Here is an 11192-nt window from a genome sequence, read left to right on the forward strand (position 1 = left end):
CACGAAATAACGAAATTTGGGAGCAAAATTTGGAAGAAAATACACGCAAGACAAAGTTAGAAAAGATTGGTAGAGGCCTACGTACTACAGTGGACCGATATATATGCACATATACATATATATACATGCATACATATAAATGTGTATATATGAATACATACATATATACATATTTACATATATATAAATAAATATAAATATACGCATACACACACACACACACACACATATATGTATATATACACATATATATACCTACTGCATATGCATATACATACATAGTACTTATGTACGTATGTGTATAATAATCCCTTACTAGGGAGTGTTCTTTCCACTCCATGTTACCAGAGACAGTCTGGTTGCAACAACCGCTTTCATTACAGTACATTATTGTAGTGTAATTATTACTTTAGATAAAAAAGTAACATATTCACTGAATCTGCGACATTGCTGTTTGAATGAGTTCCATTATCACCGACGCGGGGGAAATTTAGGAAAATATTTGGCGAGCCTTGGAAATTATAGGTGATCATTATTAATAATTACTGCTGTTTCAACTGTTTGCGTAAATGTATCTTTTATATATAAATATCATCAGAGAAGGTATGTATCAGAGATGGTCTGTTTGTTAAAGAGAGGAAAGCTCTGACACACAAAACATGGAGACAAATTACGTATTCGTTTCATTAAAAGCAGATTTCAGTAGATATCGTGAAGATTTCTTTAACTGTAGCTGTTATGGCATTTATTTTCATGTTCTGCTTGTGGGAGTCGACAGTCATTCCTTATGAAATTCATTCGATAGCTTGATGAATACTTATTTTCAAAGGCTATCAGTAAAACTACCAAGGACAATCTGGTGTTCATGACTGTTCAAGTATACAGACCATTCTTTCATCGGGACAAGTAGAAGCTGGTTTGATTACTGTCGCCCCATAATGCTGAAGCATTTCGTGTCCGAAAAGAAGAGATCCATAAAGAACTGCAAAATGTATTACAACTGCTTTCATCTCATACAACAGAAAATATGTTGACTAAAAGAGTATTTCAGACAAGTAACACAGACGAAGTCTCTGATTGATAAAGGATCATTTAATCTATGCAATGTGTGATTAATATTCGTATTGTGAATGTGAATCATCAGGTGGCTCTAATTTCCAGCAGGGACCAGTTGGCGAAAAGTACGAATTTCTACTGTCGAATCTTAGCTTCCAGTTTTCCTTTACCTACAGAATGACAGAAGATGTATTAAATGATGTATAGTAAAAGCAACGCTTGTAAAATGTCTTTTAGGTCGGTGATAATGCAAGTGACGCGTTTTGGAAGCCTTATCTATGTTCAGAATTTTATAACTCGTGTTTCAAAGCTTCTTGTTACTTTAAATTTCTTGTGCATATAATTATTGCTAAATAACCTAGGTTACTGATGCAACTGGGATCCTATTTAATTACAGTGATATATATTTTTTTCTCGCCCATGAAACACAAATATGTAATATCTGAAATAGTAAAAGGAAAAAGACACCATAAACCTTGTGCTCTTGGTATCTTTCCTGCTTAGATTTTATTAGATTGTACGGATACCTTCACAGCAGAGCATGGCTCCTTCTCCCCATTTTCCCCGATCTTACTTGCCCAGTCCTTTCCTGGCCTTGTCGTTGGGCTGTATTGGGGCTCCGCTACCCGGTATACGTTAGTGCCATATTCGAAAATATAAAAAAAGAGAAATTGTAGAATAAAATGGAATTAACTAGTGATCCACTAGTTCACACCGCGGTTAGGTAGTCAGGTAGTTAGCTGTTTGTGTGAGTAAGGTGGTGAACACAAACAGGGCTACCAAATTCGTCTTCTAAATGGAAACAAACAACGCTCTCCGGATATGACGTCATCGAAAAAAAATTTACCTCACCATTTCCGTATATATGCGAATGTTAATTACAATACAGCTTTTGTATGAGAAATATGGCTCGTATGATTGTCCCTCTCTACTGCAGATGTATACAGCTCAATTAAATTACTATTATACTGGTAATCAGCAAAGATGACGTGGCCTTTTGATGCACGAGTTATCGTCAGCTACTGAAATCCTTCCTTCGACCACTTCAGCTGCAGCCTTTACTGGAATAAGATTTCATTTCAGGTAAGAAATATAAGCTTTACAACTCTTTACTTTAGTGTTAGTGATAATATTTGTCTCAAGTAAATAAGACCTGTAAATTCAAGAGACATGTATTTGCGAAAGTTAATCATCGTCCAATATCACGTCTCCTTTTTAAAGGGGAATCTGGAAAGCGTTATTAAAGAAACATAAGAAAAAAAATGGTGGACATATTCAGCTACACCGTTTTTTGTTTTTGTCTTTTGTGATCATAACTACAAGTGAGACTGGCTTTAATTCTAATCTTATTTGTTACTTAAACCATTACTGTATAAAACTTTAAGTGTTATATTTGCAGATTAAGTTTCAAAAAAGTGTTTTTCTAATCCATTATTTAATGACTTGCTAACAAGAATGGAAAACTCTCCACAGCAAGCCTATGTCAAATGTGTATGAAACGTCTGAGTGCTGAATTTCATCCCTGACGGCATCGGTTACTTATATTTCAGCTTTTCTTGCCAGTGCTTGCACATGACCTCCACATTCCACTCCACGCATCTCGATGCCATCTGCATCCACAAACTGCCACCCTTCCTCTCTATCTCACCTCTCCACCCTCACTGGGTCTGCCTCTGGATCTCTTTCCTTATCTGGGTGTCCACTGTTGCTTGTTTTGCCCACTTGCTGTTCTTCATTCTGGCTAGATGTCCTGCACACTTTCCTCTCATGCTTTCAACTCTTTCTGTGATGTCTTTGATGTTGGTTTTCTTTCTATCTTTCGTTCCTGATCATTGCTGGTAATATGACTGTGTCCATGATTTTTCGCTTAAAACATAATGGCATCTTTTTATCTTTCAGAAACTCGCTGTACTCTCCAAATCTTTTCCATCCTGAACTGATAATCTGATCGATTTTCTTGCTCTTTCCATTGACAGGGGTGGGTATTCTTCCCAGTTACTTCTATTATTCCACTTCTTCCAATCAATCTCTATGCCTCTTCTTTTTGTTCTTGCAATGTCATTGCACATGATCTTGGTCTACTTATTTAGCTTCATCCCGTCTTTCTTTCCATCGAAGTTTCCAGCAAATTGTTTAGTTGTTCATCACTTTCACAAAATAGGATGAAATCATCAGCGAATCTAAGGTTATTCATTTGTTTTTGTTTTTGGTTATAGCTGATTCCTGCTTTAGTGTTCGTAATTCCGAAGATTTCCTTCACAGCAGCTGTGAACATAACTGGAGACAGACTGTCACCTTATCTGACTCCCTTCATGATATTGATTTTGCTGCTCAGTTTTTTCGTTTGTACTTATGCAGTACCTTCTTTGTATGTCTCTCTGATGATGTTATCATATTTTTGTTGCATGCCATGTTATTCTAATGTATGGAATACCGCTTGATGTCGTATAGAGTCAAACACTTTTTCGTAATCGACAAAAGCCATGTGTAGCGGTATTATACTCGTTGGTCTTCTCCAGCACTTGGGTTACTGTGTGAAAATAATTAATGGTGGAGTAACCTCTTCTATTGGGTGCTCGTTCTGTGGGTTGGTTCTCTCCCAGTGTGCCACTCACTCTGTGCTTCATGATTTTCATGAACAACATGTACAGGTGCGATAGCAAGCTGATTAGACGGTAGTTTGTGAGGTCTTTCTTGTCCCCTTTCTTGAATATCAATGTTATGATGGCATGTTTCCATTCTTTTGGCATTCTGTGTCGTCAGGATGGTGTTGTACAGCTCCTTGGCTTTATTCAGGGCTATGTCCCTTCCAGATTGGATCATATATATTATGATCTGATATACGCCTGGTGCAATTAAATATTTGTTCTTCAATTGTCTGATGTGATCTATTTCACTGTCAAGGGTTGTTGGCGGGTGATGTTTTGAGCGGTGTCTTCGTAGAGGCTTTTATATAATTCATTGCATCTTTCAAGGATTCTGTGTTTATTGTGATTCTCCCATCTTTTTCTCCCTGGGATCATGATCTTGTGTCCCTTCTTGCTGTTGGTAACCTTCTTGAATCCTTTCCCTGTTTTGATGACTTCTTTGATATGCATGGTGTTGTGTTCTCTGATATCTGCTCTCATGGTCGTTCGTATGGTTTTGCACTGCTCCGTGTATTCGATATTTTCTCTTGCAGCTTGTGAGGAGTCAGCATCAACATCACAAAGCAATTTTGCAGCTACATTTGAAATTCATTCTTTCTTTCTGTGAGAGTTTCCATGTTGACTTTGGGCTTTCAAGATCTGACCATTTTGCTTCTTTCAAGTTTGATGTCTAATCTGATCGTGGCTCACACCAATCTGTGGTCGCTTCCAGTATTGACTTTTTAGATGACATCGGTGTTCAGTACTATGCTCTTTTTTATAGTCAAAAGACTATGACAGCCGAGTTTATACTATATGCTTAAAGCAGCTACGTAGTTCACATTATAATAAATGCATCTAATGTCATAAACCAAAACTGTTCATATATTTCCTCTCTTTATTTTTGTATGTGTGAAGACGTCATGGCGTTTAACAAAAAGATGTTTCCATCATGTGCGCCAAAAAGAGCAGCGCACATGGCACTAAAAAGGACTAAATGCACAAGCTTATACAATGTCTTTGGGAACCATATTGCATGAAAGCTGAATCAGAAATTGCTAAACAATAAAATTAATATTATAGGTGATTAAAAAACATTGTTTTACTAATAAAGCATGTACCACACTAATAAAATTCTACGACACTGTGAAATGTAAAATTATTACTGCATTGCTGGATTTAATAGATATATATGACAGCCATGGGTCCGCTTTGGGAGAAGCTCTATTTAATACCATCATGAATTGTTTAAACTCTCACATCATACCTTATGGGCTTTGCAGCAGATGGAGTGTCTAACATTATGTTTCCAACAAGAGTGTAACTATCAGACTGAATATGCAAGCCCTGGGATTTGTATATTTAAATATGTTTCCTATACAATACATCTGTGTTAATCCCATGACATCCTTTCAAAGAGGAAATTAGGGTTTCCTGCATAATGCATACAAATTCTTCAAATATATTATGCAAATTACAGACGAGGCTGATCGATTATCTTATTAGGGAAAGAGTTGCCAATACTCTAAATTCATTGATCTATAGGAGTATATGGTTCAATAGTTTATATCCGTTTTCTGTTGCACTTTATGTTCAGAGAACGACGGAAACGCAGCCACGGAATACGGCAGCCCTGAACGCGAGGTCCACTGAGACCGGCGTTCGCAGCAGAAAAACCTATCCCTGTAGCCCCTGCGTCTTGTTTTGATTCATATTTTCTTGTTTTTGTGTTATGGATTAACCCATGTTTTGTACTGTGTTTTTAACCGTTAATGTTTTATGAAGTACTTCCCGTATTTAAGTATTTTCATGTAATAAATCTTTAATGTAGTTACCGAGTTTGTGCCCATCTCCCAGGCCTATCTAGATCTGTGGATACTTGTCATGTACCATCTTGCCCCTCTGTTTTCCGAGTCCCTGGCACTTCCGAACGCCGCTTGTGCCTCCACACTACCGTGCCACGGGGGTAGCGGATACCCCCATACCAATATAAGATGTCAAAATAGCATTTTGTATAATGTATGATAAACTTACTGCCAAAACTATTAATTTCTCTATTGCTATTAAAATTACTGGACCTACTACTAACGGTACAGTTGCGACAATTATTGCTATTACTTTTACGACTACTGTCATCGGCTACTATCACTACTACTACTAGTGTTACTACTGTCATTTCTAGCAATATAAATATTGCTACGACAGCAACTGTTATCATTACTAGTTTTATTGCTACCATTTCTACTAATATTATTATCAATGCTACTACTACTTCTACTACTACTACTACTAATACTGTTACCATTACTACCACCATTTACTAAATAGTTTTTCTTATTACTACTACCACTGATATTGCTGTTACTATTTGATTACTGCTACTGCTACAATTACACACAGTACTTTTGCTTCTTTTACTATTACATTTAGTACTACTACTACTATTTCTACTGCTACTAACGCTATTTTGTATAAAAAAGCGACAACCTTTCATCCGCTTTCTCGTGACATCGTGCCAGAAATGGTAGCTTTGATGACCTCGTAAAAAGGAAATGTTACGTTAACATCACTCTCTGAATGTTTTATTGTGTGAAGAAGCTCTTCGTAGATGGCCGTCCTTCTCTGGGACGATGATGATAAAAAAGACATAATGGTGATGGTAGGAATTTAAAAAATGATAATGATGAAAAAATAAATATATTTTGATTATGACTATTATTCTTGTTACTGCTTAACACACATCAATCATCATCATAGCTTCATCATCATAAAAACTGTTTTGTTGCTGTTAGTTTTATTATTATTTTAGTAATAATAAAAATAATGATGATAATAACAGCAACAATAAACAACAGCAATAATGATAATAATAATAATAGTAATAATGATAAAAATAATAATAATAATAGTAATAATAACAATATTAATAATAATGATGGAAATATTAGTAGTAAAAATAATAATAACGATTATAATAATGATAATAATAATAATATTAAATATTATTATTGTTATTATTATTATAATCATTATTATTATTATAATCATTATTATAATAATAATCATCATCATCATCATCATTATTTTTATTATTATTGTTATTGATATTATTATTATTATTATTATCATTATTATTTTATTATTATTGTATCATCATCATCATCATCATCATCATCATCATCATCATCATCATCATCATCATCACCACCATCATCCTTAATCAGAAATATATTATTGTTATCATAATTACAATTATTATTTCTACTAGTTTTATTATCGTCAACGTTATCGCTATATTATTATTATTATTACTATTATTATTATCTTTATTATTGTTATTTTTATTATCATCATCATCATTCTCATCAATCTCATCCTCATCATCACATCACAATTAAATGCAGTATCATCATCGTCATTATTATTATTATTATTATTATTATTATTATTATTATTGTTATTATCATTATTATTATTGTTATTATTATTATTATTGTTGTTATTATTATTAGCATTGGCATTTTTATTGTAGTTATATCATCAATATTATAATTATTGTTATTAGTACCACTATCATTGTTACTATTATTACCATCAATATCATCATTATCATCATCATCGTCATTATCATCATCATCACCATAATCATTATCATTATTATTATCATTATTGTTATCATGGTTACCATCATCATCATCATCCTCATCATTACCATCATCATTATTATCATTATTGTCATTATTATTATTATTATTATTATTATTATTATTATTATTATATTATTATCATTATTATCATTATTATTATTATCATCATTATCATCATCATCATCATCATTATCACCATAATTATTACTGGTATTATTGCTATCTTTCTTTTTTAGTAGTAGCAGCAGCAATAAAGTGTTTCTTTTATCAAGTATTTTAGATTTGTATCTCTTATTACTGTCCTTATTACCATCTGTCATTATTTCCATTTACTTTTGTTTCAGTTTTGTTCTAAGTCCTACTTTTGCTTATCATTAGTAATCTAATGTATATCATAAGGACATCATAATTACTACTGCAGCACTAGAAATAATGTTGTTACTATAACAGCTACTACTGCTGCTGCTATCACTACTATTAATAGGTTTAATAAAACATGAATAAATGACTGAAATTAATTTGTTATACAGTATTGACAGTCTATTTTTAATGTTGATGTGTCTAGCAAGATTTTTAGATGACTTTTGAATGTGTGAACTTAATTTGATTGTATGTGTATTTGATACGTGTATTATTCTAAGATAATGGCACATTAGATAGTTTGGAAAGAATAGAGTTGTAACTGATATAATACCGAAATATCTGCCAAGAATTCGCTTTTCGCATATTGAATAGTGTTCTGCCTTATTTGATTTGTTAGACATTTTATAATTTTCACTTCTTTCTAACCAAAAAGAATGAGCTGTTGGCAATAACAACTAAGGCGATGATCCACCAATGTGGGAGAAATGTAATATATCACTTATGTTAATGCAGACCCTAAAAAATATGGCATAAGTAGCCACACTAAAACATCTTCTTATGTTTTATGGCTGTTTTGTACCCATCAGATCGTCCTGGATTTTTATAGCGGTTTAGAATTTTAAGACCTTCAAGTAGGGTGGAGGGATTGGGGGATTCAAAGGGGAAAGAAGGGAATAAGGGGAAGAGGAGGGGTTAGTAAGAGAGGCGGGAGGCGAGATGGAGATGAAGAGGGAGAAGATATGTGAGAGGAGGGAAAGGGGGATTGGGAGGGGAAAGGAGAGGAGGAGGCAAGAGGAAAGGAGAGGGTGAGGAGGAGGGGGAAGGGGAGGAGGAGGGGAGGGGGGGAGAGAGAGACTGAGGGAGGGGACGGCTATATACGGAGTAGGAATCGAGAGAAGAAATCATAAGAAGTATAACCAACGCAGGCGTTCACACTCGAGCGAAGGAGGGACGCCGAAGCCGAAACGAGGGACGCGCCGGTGAGCAAAACGGAGCCGACCAGCGAGGCATCGGCCAAGAGGATGATGATTCATAACCAGAACTTTTTTTTCTTTTTTTCTGGGTGGGGTGTAGGATGGGGGTGGGTAGGAGGTGTGGAAGACGAGTGCTGGAGTGAGGAAGGTAGATGGGAGAGGGAAGGAGGGTCAGGGAGGAAGGAAACAGAAAAAGGTGGGTGGGAGAGGGCGTCATTGGGGTGAGGAAGGCAGAGGCAGGGCTAGGGAGGAGTGAGATGGAGGAAGGGGATGGCAGAAAGGGGACAGTGAAATGCGGAAGGTAGAAGGGAAGAGGAAAGGAAGGGAGGAGGTAGGTAAAGGAAGAGGATGGGAGGAAGAGAAGGGCAGAGGGTTGTTGAAAATGATTTAAAACGATGGGGGGAGGAAGGAAGGCTGGCGGAATTACAGAGATATGGAATAAGGGAAAAGGAAAGTACGAGAGGAGGAAGAAGAGGACAGGAAAGAAGATGAGGAAAATAGAAACGATAAGAAAATGAAGAAAATCAGGGGAAGCATGAAAAATGTGCAAACAGAAGTCAAGCGAAAAAAGGAACAGAAGGACACGAAAGAACTGCAGGAGGTGGATGAAGAGGAAAGAGACAGAGACTGCACAAGTGACGTATCTGTATTGGCAGATGGAAACCGAAGATAGTTTGGAGAGGATTATAGAGTGATAAAGGCAGCTGACGTAGGTTTAAGCACTGGCCAGGGACGGTCGTGAAATCGTCTGGGCTGCGAGATATTGGACACGGGAAAAGGAAGAAAGTTGCAGATTGTCCGGATAAAAGAAGAGCAAAAAGGGCAATATACCGATCTACTGCAGCGTGTTTTTTTGACAATGTTCTTGTTTTCTTTTAAAAGAAAACTGTAAGTCCTACCTAAAAGCATCATTAAATCAAATCAAGTTATGTAAAAACCAACATGACTGACAAAAACTGATGTGGTCCCCTATTCCACAATTGCCATCCATCCTAACCTAACTTTAGTATCAAATCCAAATTATGTTAAATTCATACATATTTAATTGCTCTCATTAGTTATAGTGTAACAATATCGATCCTATTAATGCGTGCGAATCAAGTATTGACATAATCTGTTAAAATCAAAAATATTTATCAAGTAACATATCAGAATTACAGTGTTAATGATTATGTGAAACAACAGAGATAAAACATTTGGGTTCCTGATGCTTCAAAAAAAAAAACAAAAAAAACAATTAGGGTTGGTTCTATCTCCGTGAATTAAATTCCCCTGCCATACAACTAGACACTTATAACTCATGGTTACATAATTATCAGTCATGAGACATGAAAAAAATCAACAACATTCAAAATTTCGCCGTCAAACATCTAATCCTAACTATATCCAAGAGCAACACATATTAATGTCTTAAATTTCTAGCGCCTGTCCACTTTACAAGATGGGACACTAATCACTTCAAATGGATACTAGTCCGCTAATATCAGTCACTGGGCGTCCTTTTTCTCTCGATATGTGGTTCATCCGGACATGCTGTTAATGGTTGTCACGTAATTATTTCTTATATCTCTTTTCTGTATCACGGATCACCTTTAACTTTTTCTATTCACCGTCTGAATCTATGATTTGTTCCAAGAGTGATACACAATCTTCTGTATTACGATCGATCGTATTTGTTTGCACTTTTGCATCGTGAAATTTCTTTGCTTCTGTTAGTCCAACAAGTGGTGTCACCTGCTGACGTTTTCGCTACTAGAAGTCATAGGGCGCCTCTGTTTTCTTGTCTCTGCGTTTTGTCTTGCTGACCGTATATTTTTTTGTGGAAGTCTCTTAGTATCCTTGAGCTGTAGTCTGTTTTCGGTTTCTCGTCTCAGCTTCTTCGTTTAGCCCATTTATATGATATCCATTTCGTCCTCCTCGTGGCCATCACGCGCTGATGGCTAAGCCTTCGAGTGTCTACGAGAAATCATTTAAATTGTAAATTTTAAAGAAATAGTTTATGTATAAACCTTGCTTTCATTACCGCCGAAATGTTAGAGGCTTAATCTTCGACCCAATAATTACCAAAATAACCAAAAATATCATAAAAGAAGCAAACAGCCTAAACAATTGCTAAAAGCATTGGAGAAAAGAAATGAGGCCATTTGCATTTATACCACTTCCATTGTCCAGCAAAACACTCTCTCTTAGGTGCACCTTAATTGCTGTCCGAGGCAGAAAGTGCATGAAATGTTTATATTATATATAAATATATATATGTATATATATATATATATATATATATATATATATATATATATACGTATATATATATATATATATATATATATAAATGAATAAATAAATATATATATATATATATATATATGTATATATATATACCTATATATATATATATATATATATATATATATATATATATATATATATATATATATATAATGTATGTATGTATAGATAAATGAACAAATAAATAAATATATATATATATATAGAGAGAGAGAGAGAGAAAGAGAGAAAGAGAG

The 11192-nt window shown here is 35.0% G+C and overlaps 1 protein-coding gene across 1 annotated transcript; it reads right to left on the bottom strand.

Moving 5' to 3' along the window:
- Positions 1-2821: 2821 nt before the first annotated feature.
- Positions 2822-3806, bottom strand: LOC125034588. Its single transcript, XM_047626491.1, has 2 exons — positions 3559-3806; positions 2822-2903 (listed from the first exon to the last, which is right to left on the bottom strand). The coding sequence occupies exons 1-2, from the start codon at positions 3804-3806 to the stop codon at positions 2822-2824; spliced, it is 330 nt and encodes a 109-aa protein (XP_047482447.1).
- Between the last annotated feature and the right edge of the window lie 7386 nt (positions 3807-11192).

The sequence above is a fragment of the Penaeus chinensis genome, chromosome 2 (genome assembly GCF_019202785.1).
Source record: "Penaeus chinensis breed Huanghai No. 1 chromosome 2, ASM1920278v2, whole genome shotgun sequence".
Taxonomy (NCBI): Eukaryota; Metazoa; Arthropoda; class Malacostraca; order Decapoda; family Penaeidae; genus Penaeus; species Penaeus chinensis.

Excerpts from the sequence above, each read along its gene's own strand:
- LOC125034588 (XM_047626491.1), bottom strand. The coding sequence starts at position 3,806 with ATGCCAAAAGAATGGAAACATGCCATCATAACATTGATATTCAAGAAA. Across the intron at positions 2,904-3,558 it reads GTGCTGGAGAAGACCAACGA|TCATATTACCAGCAATGATC; the intron begins GTATAATACCGC and ends TCATGGACACAG.